This window comes from Maniola hyperantus, chromosome 23 (assembly GCF_902806685.2).
Source record: "Maniola hyperantus chromosome 23, iAphHyp1.2, whole genome shotgun sequence".
Lineage (NCBI taxonomy): Eukaryota > Metazoa > Arthropoda > Insecta > Lepidoptera > Nymphalidae > Maniola > Maniola hyperantus.
Window position 1 is genome coordinate 9372567 of NC_048558.1, and position 18053 is coordinate 9390619.

Sequence of the window (18053 nt, forward strand, 5' to 3'; positions counted from 1 at the left end):
ACTAAACCGGAAATTTAGAAATTACAAAATTCTAAACCCCTGCCAGGAATCGAACCCGGGACCTCCCACTAACAAGACCACAGCGCTTACTACTGCGACAGGTCAGTAGTCAAGAGGAGGAGGGATGAGAGATGTTTAGTACTTTTATCTTCTAGCGAGATTCTCATAGCGTTTAATGATTAATAGGTATTATATTGCCCCTAGTGATGGTGATAGAAGGGTTGGGACTTTGCGCAAAGAATTGCCGTGGGAAACGCAGGTTAAGAACTGAAGACATTGAAACTATTAATTCAGAAGCGGAAAACTGTAATATATATCTGTGTATTTATTTTTGTATTAGTATGTCTGTTATCAGTGACATATAATATATCTAGATCAACTACGCTGACAGTGACGAGATGCACTGTAATGTATGAAATCATAATTTGCATGAAACATCTGCTTTGTTTTAAAATGGGAGGTTATTATGCACTAGTAGGCCCGCCCCGGCTCCGCGCGAGGTTCATTCTAGATACAAAATATACAACACATTATATTATATTATACTAGCTGCCCCGGCGAACATCATACCACCTAACAGTTTTTTTAAATTTTCTCTCCGTAAGAACCATCCTCGTACTTCAAGGAATATTATAAAAAAAGAATAAGCGAAATCGGTTCAGCTCTTCTCGAGATTTGCGAACAGCAACACATTCACCGATTCATTTTTATATATAGAGATTATATTATATTATATTATATTATATTATATTATATTATATTATATTATATTATATTATATTATATTATATTATATTATATTATATTATATTATATTATATTATATTATATTATATTATATTATATTATATTATATTATATTATATTATATTATATTATATTATATTATATTATATTATATATAACACTAATAAACCTTTTTTGTTAATTAAAGTTCTAAATGATAGTGAAACCATATTTAATTGCACTATAAAAAAGAAAAAAGAATTGACAAAATCACTTACAGTACGACAAGGCTCTCTTGGCACTTGAATGCCATTGACAGGGGGGCGCTGTTGGAGAACAAACGCTTAGAATATTCAAACAAGAATAAAGGGGACACTTGACGGCAACGTTAGTTCTGATTTTCACCACGCGCCAAGATAGCCTTGTCGCACTGTAATATTTGACGGAGCTATGGAGTATAAATCGACAAGAAATTCCATTCCCTATCCCGAACGAATCTGTTTTTTTCGGGAAAACTATCATAAGCTTAGGTAGCGTTTGGTCCTTTCAGCGTGAAAACAGACAGACAGATTAAAAACATTTAAACAAAATACGGGTTTGGACTCCATATTAACGGTGGAGGCATAACAATGCCTCCACCGATAAAATTTTCATTTTTTTTAACGCAGCACAGAAATCTTCCAGTTACAGTTTTGAAAGTAGGTATAGATATAGATGATGCGTAGGTATTTACTATTTACCAGTTATCTTAATAATATGATAACATGAACAACGTCATTGTGACGAAATTAAATGAAAAATATTATTTATTTCGTTACCTACATTGAATATTGATACACATTTCTTAGTAATTTCGAAGTTTTTCTCTCCAGTAAGTATACAAAAACAATTTATAATTATAGAACGACCGAAAGGAGTAGAAATTAAATGAGAGCGCCACTTTCGTTCCCATGTACTGCAACCAAAACAATATCAATCATCAGTACCCTAATATAATTAAAAAACCTAAATTCACGCGTACGAAGTCGCAGGCATCAGCTATTATTTGAAATATTTTAAATTATTGAAAACACGTGATAACCCATATAAAATGATCAAAACAAAATTATAGATATTAATTTATTACTTCAATCAAACAGCCTGTTTGTGTCCACTGCTAGACATAGGCCTTCCCTTCTTTATTACTTGCTAGCTGATGCCCGCGAATTAGGTTTTTCAAAAATCCAGTGGGAACTCTGTGATTTTCCGGGATAAAAAGTAGCCTACGTCACTCTCCCTTATCCTCTATTGCACCGTTGCGACGTGATTGAAGGACAAACCAACAAACCAACAAACAAACACACTTTCGCATTTATAATAAGGGTACTGACTTCTGACTTAATAATAATTGCTTATTTCATCGGGATTAAATTCTATGAAAATGAAAATGTTTTGCACTTGTACATTTTAAAACATTATATTTTCCGTAGTTCTACGGCCTCCAATTTTTTTATTGTTTTTGTATAAAGTCGTAGATCTACTACTTACCTATAGTAGGCGACAGGTTGAGATAGCAATCGGGGTACGGACGCCCCGCACACCCGCACAGCCCCCGCAAATACCCGGTGCGGGCGAGCGCGGGTGACGTGCAGGTGTGCGTTGTGTCCCCCGGACTTATACCCCGATTGCCATCTCGACCTGTCGCGTACTATACACGCATTGTAACTGAAATCCATTTAAGGTCTAAGCTGCCCTTTTGAATGTATTTTTTTATAAATACCCACATAATTGGATTTCAATTTTTTTTATACAAAACTTTTAAACCAATTTCACGCTTTATTGTAGTTATCAGTTTTTCAAGTGAACTATTCTTTAGAATATCGACATCAAGTTCTAAATGCACAAAAGATCAAGAGTCTACGTTTTTGTTTGAACAAAAAAACCTAGGGATTGCGCTTCCGTCAATAACGAGTACGTAAAGAGATTTAATAACGTCATATGGGTAGAGCGGCTTTTGGCAAAAACTCGAGACAACACCCATCAACACTCCCAAAAAAGACAAGAATAACAGACACCCGAGGCGCGCTGCGATTCGGGCGCAAGGTCCGTTTGTAATCTTCGTTACGTAATTAATTACCACCATTACATTATTATCTTACAAATTCCACTATTGACAATCAATATGTGTACAATGGTACCTAATTTGAATAAATAATTTGAGTTTGAGCTTTGAGTAACACTGAATGCTAGCCATTCATTTGACATTTATTTTTAATTCATCGAATTTATTTTCGATCCATTATTTTACGAAACATCAATTCGATGTCACTCAGTGAAACAGCAATGCAGAGCCAACAAATGTTAAATGAGCTCGGTGACTATCATTTTGTGTTGATCATTGAGTTAGCGAATCAGCCGGTAGGGCGCGTTTGGAACCGCCTCGTAGCTTTAGTTTAGAGTTTACGTAATTAATTATTCAATACGTCAATTTATTTATCAAATCCCACAATTGACAATCAAAAAGTGTACATTAAAATGCTTTGACTTTGACTTTGAAAGTAGCCAAATGGCTACATTTTTATAACTTTTGTTGCTTTCTCCTGTCTGTCACGTTTAAATATCAATGGCATATATTAAACTTGACCATCAAAGTACGTTAACCTTAACCTTTACTTAACTAAAAGAAAAGTTGTCTAACTGGCTGCATATTGAGTCAGGCGACTCGCCCTGGCTTCGCAAGAGTGGGCGGGAGTAGGCCTATAACTACTTACTAGTTAGGTACTGGGGACATGAAAGAGCCTCCCCGCGTGGTGGTTAGTGGTTACCCATCATCACAAGCAGCCGGCGTCCCTGGAAGCAGTACTACTAAAACAGATAAGTAGGCTGACTAATCTTTTCACCACGATGGCCACTATCCGAGCGCAGTTGCAACTTTTTGGGCTGCCCGTGTTTGAGGTGACCGTCGACTCGAGAAGAAGAAGAAGAAATTAGGTACTATAGAGGTGCATGCACCGAATAAAAGGCCGACGTCTTAACCACTTGACTTTCATATGACGCAGTGGTAAGCACTGTGGTCTTGTTAGTGGGAGGTCCCGGGTTCGATTCCCGGCAGGGGTTTGGAATTTTATAATTTCTAAATTTCTAGCCTGTTCTGGTGGGAGGCCGTGGCTTGTTACCACCCTACCGGCAAAGCCGTGCCGCCAAGCGATTTTGCGTTCCGGTACGATGGCGTGTAGAAACCAAGGGTGTATTAATAAAAACTGCCATACTCCTCCCAGGTTAGCCCGCTTCCATCTTAGACTGCATCATCACTTACCACTAGGTGAGATTGCAGTCAAAGGCTAACTTGTATCGGAATAAAAAATAAAAAAACCTACAACTTTTCGGAGTTAACGCACTTTTCAGAATATCACTTGCTTTAAAACAATGAAGGAAAAAATGGTGGGGAAACCTGCATGCCTGCGAAGTGCGATTTCTACATAATGTACTCAAAGGTGTGTAAAATTTTACAATCCGCAGTTGGCCAGTGTGGTGGACTATTACCTGAACCTAGGCACCTTCTAGGGCCTAGGCATCTAGAATCTAGGCAAACGCGTCCCATCTCAGACCACCACCATCAATTCCCATCAGGTGTGATCATGGTCAAGCGTGCGCCTATAATGAATACAAAAACCCTTCCCATTCTGAAAGGAAAGCCGTGCTTAATAGTGGGCCTGCATTGGAGAGTTGAGATGATGATGATGATGATGATAATATATAGCTGTCACAATATTACATCTTCAAAATCATTAAAAAAAACAGAACCCGACAAACCAACACAAACAATAATTAAAAAGAATTAAAGTAACATGTTTAGTTATAGATTAAATCATAGGTAGGGAATAGGGATGTTTAATTATGCATTATTATAGATAATTTATTATATTTAGCTATCTAAAAATAGTGCCGTGCTTGGTTGGAGAAATTATGATGCTCTTAAATAAATTGAAAATTATAGGGTGGGTTTGTTTAAATATTTATTTGTATGGTGGCTTGTGCAATAATGATTCCGAAGGAATTTTTAGATATTTTTTACACATTTAGACAATGTGTAAAAAGTAAAAATGCATTCATAAGTCGAAACTATTATACCTACCTACAATCGACGAATTTCTTAGTGACAAAGTTCCGTAGAAGCAACCTGAGCTTTTAGTTGCCCAATCACCAAACAGGAGGGTACGCGGCCGAAAGTAATGTAAATCGACCTTTAGAAGGAGATAGCAGATTTGTAGAGCACTGTCTCGGTCGTTGAGACCGACCAAACGTCATATGGGTATAAATGACAGAGACAACGCCGCGCTCTACAAAGCCGAAATGTCATTCTAAAGGCCGATGTACATTACTGTAGTGTGTTGATATGTTGTTATATTGATAACTAGCTCATGCGTGTTACATATCCTAACGATAACCTAGTTCAAATCACTTACGCAGCAAACCATCTTTGAAGGCTAACTCACTAGGTCATGAGACCAGCGCTCCGTCAGCAAGAAACTACCTCATTGCCATACGTGACTCCGCAACTAATTGGGATTTAGCTATATTTTAACATTAAGGTATTTAAACCAAGTGAGAGATGCGAAGAGGGGCAGTCTGTCGTCACACCTCGACGCAGTCTCTTAGTTAGGTTAGATTAGATTAGATTTAGGTCGTCACCATGTAAAACTCTGCGTCTAACCTCGGTGCAGAGTGCAGACGTTAGGTTAAGTTAAAATGTAAAGATTTAAGAATATAAATTTAGTAAAAGCCTATCATCGATTCCTTCAAAAATCCTTCTGGTTGCCGCTTACGTAACTTGCGTCATAATCGCTATTCTGCATGTCAAATTTCATCAACATCGGTTTAACTGATGGGCTGTGTAAAGCTAGCAGACAGACACACTTTCGCATTTATAATGTTGAATGGATTATACTTGAGCTTGAATGCTTTTAGTTACACCATGTATAACACCATAAACATACGGGTGCTAAGACTAAACCAACATCGATAGGTTTATATATCGATAAAGAGAGCGTCTCTCGCAACTCGCAACTGATTCTGCGTTGCGTACGCGCATCGTGCGTCTATCCACTTGTCGTATCATTCAGTCAGTACCTACTTCAGTCAGTTATCGGTCACTCGTGCAATAATACGAACGTCTGTTGAATCACCAAGTTGTTTTATTAACTCGTTAACTATTGTTCTATATATTCTAATAATTAATACATAACAGTTGTTGTAAAGTTAATTAGTGCTGTGACACGTTATCAGTGTTGTTCTAGTTTTTAGTGTTTTCTATATTATTAAAAAGGTGAGTAATTTATATTCAGTATTTATTTATTTTTATAAATAAAACCCTTAATTCACTAAAAGTATTAATAAATAATTACATTTAAATGACTAGGTCTGAATTATCACACTTTGTTTCATTTATAAACTAATAAAAAAAACTATTAATTTACTCTCGTACTGGAATACGCCCGTTGAATTTTACACTCGTAATTTATTTTAAAATTTTTGTTGTTACTGGTTATGTTATGAATAAATGTACCTAAGACAGTTTAATTTTTTTTTAAACAAACGATACTTTTTATTTAAGTAATTTTAGTTTTACACCCCTAAAATTAATTTCATTCTAATTATATTATGTATAGTAGGAAATAGTTTCGTCAAATATAGACACTAGATAATTCCCGCAAATTCGTACCGTTTATAATGGAGTTATGTTTCTAAAATCCCATGGAAATCTCTCTGATCTTCATGGATAAAATGTAGCTTAAGGTCACTCTTCAGGTCTTCTACTATGACCATGCAAAAACACGTCGATCCGTTGCTCCGTTGTGGCTTGATTGTAGGAAAAACCAAAAAACAAATAAGAACTTACATGTTTTATAATTTTGGTAGGGATGTGCGCAGTGGCGTCCACAAGGTTAGAAGCCTGGGTAGGCATTAGTTAGGTAGGAACCTGTTTACTGGCAGGTCATAATGAAAAATATGCATTGAGTTATTACAACTGGGGTAAGCAGTGCATTTATGCCTCTATGACCTGCACGCCACTGGATGTGCGTATAAAAGTAAAGGGTGATTAAGTATTACTAATTAGGTAGGTAATCTTCAAAACTTACCATGATACTATTACGAACTCGTCTTTTGAATCTAGATTTTCTGTATCTAGATCTTTCAGGAGTGTCCATCTATCGATGTTTTTACGCATCGATCATTATAATACCGACCTACTGGATAATCGCCGTGAAACAGCTGGTTAATTTTCGTTTTCAAAATAAAATCCAAAAGCTTACGGTCTAAAGGTCGTACTGAAATTAAAATACTTAAATTAATTGTGAATTCAAATGAAATCAAAAACCTATAAACAAAATACAAATGCAAAAGTGCGTTGGTCTGTCTACCTTTTCAGACCCATCCACTCAACTGATTTTGTTGGTACAAAACTAGCTTGCATCCCGAATCTTTCCCGCCATGGACAAAGACTACTTTTTACCCCGGAAAATCAGAGTTGCCACGGGATTTTTAAAGCACCTATTTTTAAATAAATTCTATGATTAAATTAGTTTTGAGGCTTTTGGTTAAGATGAACAAAAATGTAGGTGGGACCTACGCGTTTCAGCATTTTTAGAAATTCCACCCCCAAGGGGGTTGAATAAGGAATGACTGAATGTTTGTATGAAAGTACGTCATTTTTTAAGTTAGGTAAATCCATGATAATAATTATTGGTCATCATCATCATCATCATCATCATGATCAACCCATCGTGTCTCCTCTCAGAGTGAGAAGGGTTTGGCCATAGTCTACCACGCTGGCCATGTGCTGATTGTAGACTTTATACCTACACCTTTGAGAACATTATGGAGAACTCTCAGGCATGCAGGTTTCCTCACGATGTTTTCCTTCACCGTTAAAGCAAGTGATATTTAATTACTTAAAACGCATAACTCCGTAAAGTTAGAGGTGCGTGCCCGGGATCGAACCCCCGACCTCCGATTAGAAGACGGACGTCCTAACCACTAGGCTATCACAGCTTATAATTTCGGTAGGTATTTCAGGAAAATTAAAATTTTGGTTTGTTGTCGGCCCAGCCTTCGATCGTTTTGTTTGCAAAAACATTGATAGCATTTTGCTGGCACACGTTAGTCAAGTTTACACAAATACAAAATGTTCTCGATTCCTCGATGTTACGATGTTACGCCAAAGTGTTTTGGCACCCAATCTCAGAAACACATAATAGTATAGGACCCAATGTAAAAATGTAAAACAATGTCATTATGACGCTGATTACATACATGATACAATACGATTTTATACTTAATCGATAATAATAATAATCTTTATTTTTGACACATTCGTTTTACATAAACAACTTATTACAAACTTATTTGCTTAAATAATAGATAGAAATGGAAACTGTCTAGGTACCTACTTACTTAGGTGCCTACATTAAAATTCATTGTTAATTATCTTTAAAAGCTTTTTAGTAAGCTTTTTAGCCTCAATAATTATTCGGTGTCATTCCGTCGAAATTGGTAAATTCATTCGTTTTTTAAAAATCCCGTGGGAACTATTTGATTTTCCGGAGTAAAAAGTAGCCTGGGAAAGCTATCCTGTACCTTTAGTTAAAATCGGCTAAACGGATGGGTCGTGAAAAGCAACCGATATCTTTAAAACAAGAGTGAATAGGCATCTTCTAGGTAAACGCGTCCTATCTAAAGCCCCATACTCACTCAGGTGTGATTGTGGGCAAGCTACAGGCAAACGCTTGACCACAATCACACCTGAATAGTAATAAAAAAAACCTAGCACAGTGCAGACAGACAGACGGACACACTTTCGCATTTATAATATAAGTATGGAGTATGGACTTTCTTGAGTAAGTCTGTTCTTTTGAGTAGGTAGACTAAAAAGTTTTTAATTTTAACTTATTAGAACTATGTATGCCGCCATTTTAGTGACGTCAGCACTAGACAAGTTTCGAGCTGGTGGCTGACGTCAAAATGACGTCATTTCGATGTTAATGAGACATGGTTCCAGCGCAATAGCAATTTGCGGGACTTATAATTATATAAATCTTTATTCTATACCATAAATTACTTTTCAATTTTCTACATCCATGTCAATTAGTTACCAGACATAAATAAGAACCTTGCTCATCAGTGCATTGACCCTTGCATTCTTTAGTTTTCATCATCTTCGAAGATCGTGTATCGGTTGCCATAGCAACCATCTCGCTAGACAAGTTTTGTTTGTTTATTTATTTTTAGCTCAGCCAGTGTGGAACTGCGTTTAAAAATAGCACCTTGGGAACTATTACGTGTACCTACCTACCTACTTACTAATATGTAGTTAGGTAGGCATCAAAGACATGTACAGTTTACCTACCTAAGTACTGTACAAACAGGTCCGTAGGTTGTCTAATGTCTAGGTTCATGATCGCATGATATGACGTTGCGGATCTTTGAATATTACCTAAGTATTTGTTAATACAAATAAAACCGGCCAAGTGCGAGTCGGGCTCGCGCAATGAGTGTTCCGCAGAAAATATTGTACATCGGCCTTTAGAAAAATATTGTACCTTAAAAGAGACAGCGGTTTCGTAGAGCGTTGTCTCTGTCATTGAGACCGACAAAACGTCACATAGGTATGAATGACAGAGACAACGCTCTACAGAGCTGAAATCTCATTCTAAATGTCGATTTACAATATTTCTTGCCGGCTCAGTTTTCTGTGGCAGTGTTTTGTTATGAATGAGAGTCATCAAAGCATTTGTTGGCACGGAAGTTGGCACGTTGACTGCGTCACAGTGATGGCGCGTACAATCATACTTGCCAACTAACAAACCACTAACTAGCCGGTGCTAGACTACTACCGACCTAGTAGTAAATATCTTCCCAGCTGGATTGACTCAGACGTGAAGAATGTTGATAATTAATTAAGGTTCCGTACCTCAAAAGGACAAAAGGAACTCTTATAGCCTTATAGGATCACTTCGTTATCCGTCTATCTGTCTGTCAAGAAACCTTACTTGTAAAGATGTACTTCCCGTAGTATAATGTTTGGCAGGTAGGTAGGTCTTATAGCACACGTAAGGGGAAACATCCGAAAGCCGTGAATTTGTGGTTATATCACAAGAAAAATATTAAAATCTGTTCATGAACCATATTGGTATTTTCAACTTGCAAAGTAAAATCATTCTATCAAGTGTGGTATCCTATGAAAGAGCTTTACTTTCACATTCTAAAAAAGGTTTTTATTTATTTTATATGCTTAATAGTTTTTAAAATGTTATCTATTGTGCAAAATGTCGAAAAAATATGATTGTATACGGAACCCTCAGTGCGCGAGACTGACTCGCACTTTGTCGTTTTTTCAGAATACCTAGCAGATTCATTACCAACTGACTTACCAAAGCCAGCTGCGCCAGCTACTATTTTTCTCTCAAGTGCGAGTCAGACTTGCACACGTAGGGTTCCGTACCATCGTACAAGATATACCTAGCAATTTTATGTAGAACATTCAAGTTAATGACGGACTGCATCATCTATAATACCTTAGTGATTTAGTAAATTCATTAATTCGTGAACACATTTTTTTTTGGGATTTTAACGTTTTTGGGATGTTACCTGTGTGTAAATGGCGAATATTTGTAAACTTTATTCTTAGAATTAAGTTCTCATGTAAGTGACATTGTCTTTATGAGAATTAAACGCCTTTAAACCTATACCTAACCTAAACCTACCACAAGTACAACAAATTCACGGTTTTCGTTTTTTTTTTTAATTTATTTGTACCAAAAACATTTACAGTAAAGAGAAAAAGAGAGTAAAAGTAAAAGTGGTCAGGGAAGCACTTATCTCTCTGAGAGATCTCTACCAGTTTTTCTTCCACTTGTGTCAAATTTCGTGATTCTAGGTCAACGGAAAGTACTCTTTCCGTTGACGGACAACAAAGTGATCCTGTAAGGTATTGTGGTACGGAACCCTAATAAAGCGAAATCACAATCCCGTTTGTACCTAATAGCTTCAATCATCATCAACTTATCTTCGGCTCTCTACTGAGCACGGGTCTGATCTAAGAATGAGTTAGCCATAGTCCAACAAGCTGGCTAAGTGCGGTTTGGCACTCTATACACCGCCGAAAACATTATGTAGAACTCTCAAGTATGCAGGTTTCCTCACTCAAAATAGCACAGTATCTACTTATGTGCATTAACGTTGAAGGATACTTTCTTAATACCGATAATTAAGTAATTAATTAGAAGATCATACGAGAAACAACGCAGAACAAGTTATAAATACATACCTAACAATGGAGAATTTTCTCAGGTTTTTTCCAGATCGCGTGTCTATAGACATGGTAGACCATCGTTAACATTTATAGTTCATGGTCCTTCAATTGTCTTGTTAGGACTTACTAAAGTTTGTTACACGTTTTGTTTTATGTGACCAACACGTGCCATGTCACATCCTGGCATGCCATTAGGATTATTTCTATATCACATGTCTATTAAATTTATCTTAGGGCGTTTGTCCACTAGCCGGCACGGCAACGGCACGGCAGCCGAGGATTAAGTGTATGAAGCCGGTGCCGTCGCGCCGCCCGCCGGTAAGTGGAAATGCATGCCATACAATTTCATAAATGCCCTACTACCCTACTGCCGCGCTGTTGCCGTCGCCGGCGCCGTGCCGTTGCCGTACCGGCTAATGGAAAAACGGCCTAAAGATCTAGATAAAGTTAAAAATAATTATAACGCGACTAGGTAGTTACTCCTTCTTAATAAATGCTCTAAGAGAGGATCTTCAGAAGAAATTTCACCCGAGTCCCGAGCCAAACCAGGGCTGGTCTTGAATATTTTTACCCTGAATTAAAAAAACTTCTTGTCAAGTATCTTCAAAGGTTTGACGTCAAAGTTTATTGTAAGTACTTTGTAAGGAAGTTTATTCGAAATAAATTAGTATTTATCTGTATCAAAGTTATTTTTAACTTGTAATAATATTATCAGAAAGTAATCGACAATTCCTGAAAATTTAATCATGACCTGCAGATTTGCGAATAGAAAAGTTAATTATAATCAAATTGAAATGCTAAGGTATTTACCTACTAGATATACCTACCATGTCTATGATAACTGCAATAATGATAAGGCAGATAAAGCTTCCTGGTTTCAGGAACTTTTCTGATTAGTTTTTTAGAACTATGAAATTCAATAAATTCGATTTCGTTTGTTCGCTGTACTTATTTTAGTTTATTTATTTGCTTTATTGTTATAACTCATTACTATGTAAAAGGCGGTGTAGCCTGGCTAATATTAATGACTAGCTGATGCCCGTGACTTCGTCCACGTGGATTTAGGTTTTAAAAATCCCGTGGGAACTCTTTAAATTTCCGGGATAAAGTAAGTAGCCCATGTCATTCCCCGGGATGTAAGCTAACTCTGTACCAAATTTCATTAAAATCGGTTAAACTGTTGAGCCGTGAAAAGTTAGCAGACAGACAGACAGACACACTTTCGTATTTATAATAATATTAGTATGGATATGGATTATAGACTATTATAGATTCGATATTAGAAGCAGTGGGCAGTCGCCAGTCACACACAACTCAGTTCATGAATAATCTAGACATTTCATTGAACTGTATTGAAAACAATGAGCAGTACAATGTATCTAGAACAGTAGTGACTGAGTAATTGTTTCAAGGGAATCGGTTAGCATCTAATGTGGTTTTGAACGTGAATTAATATATACATACCTATAGTACTGCTTCTATCTATATATAGTACTAGCTTATGTACTAGTATATATAGTACCTACTAGCTTGTTCGTGCAACTTCGTTTTGTAAAAAAACCGGCCAAGTGCGAGTCAGGCTCGCGCAATGAGGGTTCCGTACTACAGTCGTATTTTTTCGACATTATGCACGATAATTCAAAAACTATGATGCATAAAAATAAATAAAAATCTGTTTTAGAATGTACAGGTAAAGACCTTTCATATGATACCCCACTTGACATAGTCACTCACTTTGAAAGTGGAAAATACTAATTATTAGTTCATGACCACATTTTTTTTTGTGTGATCTAACCCTAAATTCACGGTTTTCAGATTTTCCCCCAAATGTCAGCTATAAGATCTACCTACCTGCCAAATTTCATGATTCTAGGTCAACGGTCCCTGTAGGTTTCTTGACAGACAGACAGACAGACAGACAACAAAGTGATCCTATAAGGGTTCCGTTTTTCCTTTTGAGGTACGGAACCCTAAAAAATATCAAAAATGAGGAGCTCAGCAATTCCGAAGCTGAAGTGGCAATGGGCAGCGCACATAGTTCAAAAAACTGACTGTCTATACTACGATGTGGTCCCAAGGTGCTAGAATGGTTACCTCGCACGGCGAAAAGCGTAGCTTTTGCAGACCCCCCACTATAGGTGGACTGACGACATCTAACGAGTCTGCTAGAGCCCCTGGATGGCGGCGCGGTGAAATTTTCATATGTTTATCTATCTCAGTTGCCGCTAAAACAAAAAAATAAAATAAAAACAAGATGGCGAGTTTCAAAATGATTTTAAAAATTTTAAAAATTTAATAGCTAAATATATCTGGTATAATACCCTTTGTGTGCGAGTCCGACTCGCCCTTGACCGGTTTTTCTTTATAAGAGTTGCATATCTCTAGTTCACTTCCTAGTTCTAATGTTATCTGAGACCTACGCTACTTAGGTAATATAGACAAATGAAATAAATATCATGTTGATAACCAACATCTAACTAAAGCCTTCACACACGGGCGATAAATTGGTTACACAAAAGTCAGGAAAAATATGTAAATTAGCCGCCCGCCCGCCCTGGCTAAGTTTAATTTTTGAAAATTCGTGAGGGGTTGTAATTTCTGAAAATCTTGAAACACCTAGCATTTTTGACCGAAAACCAAAAGATCATCATAAGTAGATCTAACTTGAAAAATGACGGACTTTCATTCCCATATTTTAATCCTTAGGGAAAATAACTTTCAAAAATCGTTTCTGGGGTGTGCCTACGTCATAAAAGAAAACTAACTATGTACTGTCAACATTTCAAGTTTCCATCCCTAGCGGCTTAAATTGAACGGCTGTAAATAACTTGGAGCGAATTCGGATATTGTTTACGCACTAATCTGGTCTCTGACTCAAATCCAAGCTCCGAAAATCCGAGGTAATGTGAAAGCGTTCATCCACACAGTACTACGGTTACATCGGTCCGAATATTTATTATGATTACTTTGTAACTACAATTTTGGTACATGAATAATAAAAATAAAATAAATAAATAAAATAAATATTTCTTCTCGTGCGATTTTCTCTCCTCTCCGATTCGAGTGCGTAAACTACCATACAAATAGTTCTATGACTAACTTCAGAACACGGATTTCGATCGGATGCAGTGTGTGTTTCGCTCTATATCCGCCGGTAAAATCGGTTGTCTGTGTTACCGCTAATCCTGAAAAATAAGTATTATTGCGCTAACATAAAATACCAATTATAATATGCCAAAGCCGGAAAAATCGTGCGGCACGATAATTATTGAAAATTGCATTAAAAATTCATATCCATCTTTTATGGCAACTAGCTTAAGCCCTCGACTTCGTGGACTGCACAAATTTCAAACCCCTATCTCCATTCCCTTAGGGGTTGAATTTTTAAAAATCGTTTCCTAGCGGAAAATATTAAGCAAAAGTGTATGCCTAAAATATTTTGAGAGCTGTTCTAATAGGTCTACATTATTATTTGGTTTTAAAGCTGAAAGTGCATTCAGATGTCATTCATTGATCTGCATAAAGCAACTGTTGCCAAGTTCAGTGTTTGCACGCTTAATATCAAGTCGACCTTTGGTTTTATTCTGATAAGAAGAATAGATATAGATAAGTTAGGTATAGATTTCATCCTCAGATACTACGCATCAGTCATGCAGATAATTCAGCAATTGGCTGGACAAAGTCGCGGCAATCATCTAGTCTCTAATAAAATGAATTAACAATTCTATAAATTATTATTATCCTTCGTTTCACAATGAGGTAGTTAGTACCAATGTATGAATTTATTCGACAACTAGCTAACGTCCGCGACTTGGTCCGCATGGACTACACAAATTTTAAACCCCTATTTCCCCCGCTTAGGAATTGATTTTTTTCAAGTCTTTCTTAGAAGATATTTACGTCATAATAGCTATCTGCATACCAAAATTTCACTCCGATCCGTCCAGTAGTTTGAGCTGTAATGTAAGTTGATAGATCAGTCCGTCAGCTTTTCCTTTCATATAATATTTAGACCAGCTTGTGCTCGCGACTTCGTCCGCGTGGACTACATAAATTTCAAACCCTATTTTACCCCTCCTTAGGGGTTGAAGTTTTAAAAATTATTTTGTAGAAGATATTTACGTCATAGCTATTCATGCTTATCTGCATGACAAATTTCAGCCCGACCGTCCAGTACTTAGTTCGTGCTGTGCGTTGATAGCTTAGTCAGTCAGCCAGCTTTCCTTTTATATTTAGACTAGCTTATGCTCGCGACTTAGTCCGCGTGGACTACACTAATTTCAAACCTCAGTTTTACCCCTTTAAGGATTGAGTTTACAAAAATCCTTTCTTAACGGATGTCTACGTCATAATATGTATCTGCATGCCAAATTTCAGCCCGATCCGTCCAATAGTTTGAGCTGTGCGTTAATAGATCAGTCAGTCAGCTTTTCCTTTGATATATTTAGATTTCTAGTTAGCTATGAGGGTTCTGAAGGCGCTTTGATCTAGGAAGAAGCCACCAATAAACTCAGCGTACCTAATGTTCTGTGAGTCACAGTCACAAGCCTATTTAGATTTCTAATTTCAAGTAATTGTGCTATTTCTTGGATTAGACCGGTAGTCGTTTAGTTTGGTTATAAAAAGCAGAAGTGTTTCAGACTCGGTAGATACCTAATAGTTTTGTGAAATAGGTAATTTATAGACGCCTTTGTCTGTGAAGACGATGGTGACGGCTCGATGGTTTGGTTCCGTTACAAAATTAACTTTTTGCGTAAATGAGTAGATTTACTCACCCATTCTTCTTCCTTCAAAACCTCTCCCACTGCCAAGGGTTACGTAGCACCTAGTAGAGATCCCATGATAAGGAGATAAGTACTTCCCTGTCGACTTCCTATCAGTTCTTCTCCCTGTCTACCTTTGAGGAAGCTTTCAAAGCATAAAAAGCATGTTCGAGAAAAACATGACTTTTGTGGTTTTCGAAATGACCGATTCAATTTTTTTTTTAATTTTTATTAATATTGCTTAATCAACATCAAAAGTAGTGCAACTACATTACGTAATAACAATTTAAATTAAATATCACAAGGTTACTTCTGTAGGGCACATATTATTTCCCTTACCTCGAAAAAACTGCAAACTTTAAAAATTACCAATATGATTATTTATTTATTTTATTTATTTTTAGGGTTCCGAACCTCAAAAGGAAAATAGGAACTCTTATAAGATCACTTCGTTGTCTGTTTGTCCGTCTGTCGTGTCTGTCAAGAAAACCTATAGGGTACTTCCCGTTGACATAGAATCATGAAATTTGGCAGGTAGGTAGGTCTTATAGCACAAGTAAAGGAAAAATCCGAAAACTGTGAATTTGTGGTTGGACATCACCAAAAAAAATTGAAATGTGTTCACGAACAACTAAGTACAATAATTTTCAAAGTAAGATAACTATACCAAGTGATGTATCATATGAACGGACTTTACCAGAACATTCTAAAACAGATTTTTATACATATTATAAAAGTTTTTAATTTATAGTGCAAAATTTGGAAAAAAATACTCGAGTACGGAACCCTCGGTGCGCGAGTCTGACTCGCACTTGGCCGGTTTATTTTCTTTCATAACCCGTTGTGCCGTGAACTTGATACAATTTGCTGCCAATTTTACTGCACTACCTATACGGAAACTTTATTTAGAGTAAAGTGTTAGGGTTGTCAATACCTACAATAGTTGAACATTACAAAACATTTATACTTAATTTTAATATTTTTTTAAACCCGACTGCGGTTTGCACTACTGGTCTCATATCTGTCATGTATTTATAAAATGAACAAAATATACTTAATTGAAGAAAAAATCACATTTGAAAAGGCACTCCTCCGTATTTAATTTTTTTCAAAATGTTTATAGGTTAGGTTAGTATGTAGTCGATCAGTGATTTTATTCTAAGAAGACTAAATTATACTAGATGATACCCGCGACTTCGTCTGCGTGGATATAGGTTTTTTAAATCCCGCAGAAAGTTTTTATTTTTCGGGTTAATAGGTTTCTGCCAAATCTGGCCAGAGATTTTGCGTGAAAGACTAACAAACATACTCACTCAGTCACACACACAAATACAAACTTTCGCCTTTATAATATTAGTTTGAAGTGTGACTGGGTTCCAGGATGAAAGCTATCAGCAGTACCAAATTTCGTTAAAACCAGTTAAACAGATGGGCCGGGAAAAGCTAGCAGAAACATACCTTTTGCATATACTTAATGGATTATTATTACTTAAGTCTATTTTTTTAAATTCAAAAACAAAAACAACGAAAATTGACAACCCTAAAATACATCGCGTGAAAGCGAATATTAAGATAACGTGAAGGTAAGATAAAGTGAACCTATTTATTAAATCTGTATATATAAAATTCATAGTCCTGTCCTGACTGACTAACTGACGTATACCTAATATATCAACGCACAGCCTAAACCGCTGGTCATAGAGACATGACATTTGGAGGGTTTGTTTGGAGGGGTTGTAAAGAGTAAGTATCCACTAAGAAAAGATTTTTGAAAATCCACCCCTAAGGGGGATAAATAGAGGATGGAAGTTTGTATGTAAGTCTGCCATTTTTAAAGTTACATCGATAAAAATTGGTATACAGGTTTTCGGTTAATAATAAAAAATACGTATTTCACGATTTTTGAAAATTATAATGCTAAGTAAGGGATGAAAGTTTGTTCGAAAGTCCGTCCTTTTTCAGGTTACTTCCATAAAAATTGACAGTTGGGTTTTCGGTTACAAAAGAAAAAAAATCGTAGGTAGGTACCTATTTCAGGATTTTTTACAATTCTACCCCCACGCTGATTTTCTGAATTCCAACCGAGCGACGCCGGGCCGGGTCAGCTAGTTCAATACTACAAACACATAGTCTGTGTGAACACATGTATTTACGTAGAATCTCTTATCAAAATATGCTAGTTGAACTCATAACCAGAGTTCAATATTGTATGATACAACCCGAGTCACATGAGCCGAGTGTGCGCGAGCCACGCCCATAATCTAGATTCTATG

The 18053-nt window shown here is 36.6% G+C and overlaps 1 protein-coding gene across 3 annotated transcripts in view; it reads left to right on the forward strand.

The window, feature by feature from the left end:
* The window catches only part of LOC117993124 (facilitated trehalose transporter Tret1-2 homolog), a 53930-nt gene that overhangs the window by 22465 nt on the left and 13412 nt on the right, over nt 1-18053 (forward strand). Inside the window, exons 1-2 of one of the 3 annotated variants that reach the window (XM_069506588.1) lie at nt 5826-6031; nt 11252-11335. The exons of 1 other annotated variant lie outside the window; for it this stretch is intronic. In XM_069506588.1, the coding sequence (XP_069362689.1) occupies nt 11306-11335 (30 nt within the window). In that variant the 5' untranslated portion in view covers nt 5826-6031; nt 11252-11305. Of the gene's footprint in view, nt 1-5825; nt 6032-11251; nt 11336-18053 lie in introns of those variants that run through there. One more of the 3 variants, XM_034980868.2, reaches the window with a different exon arrangement.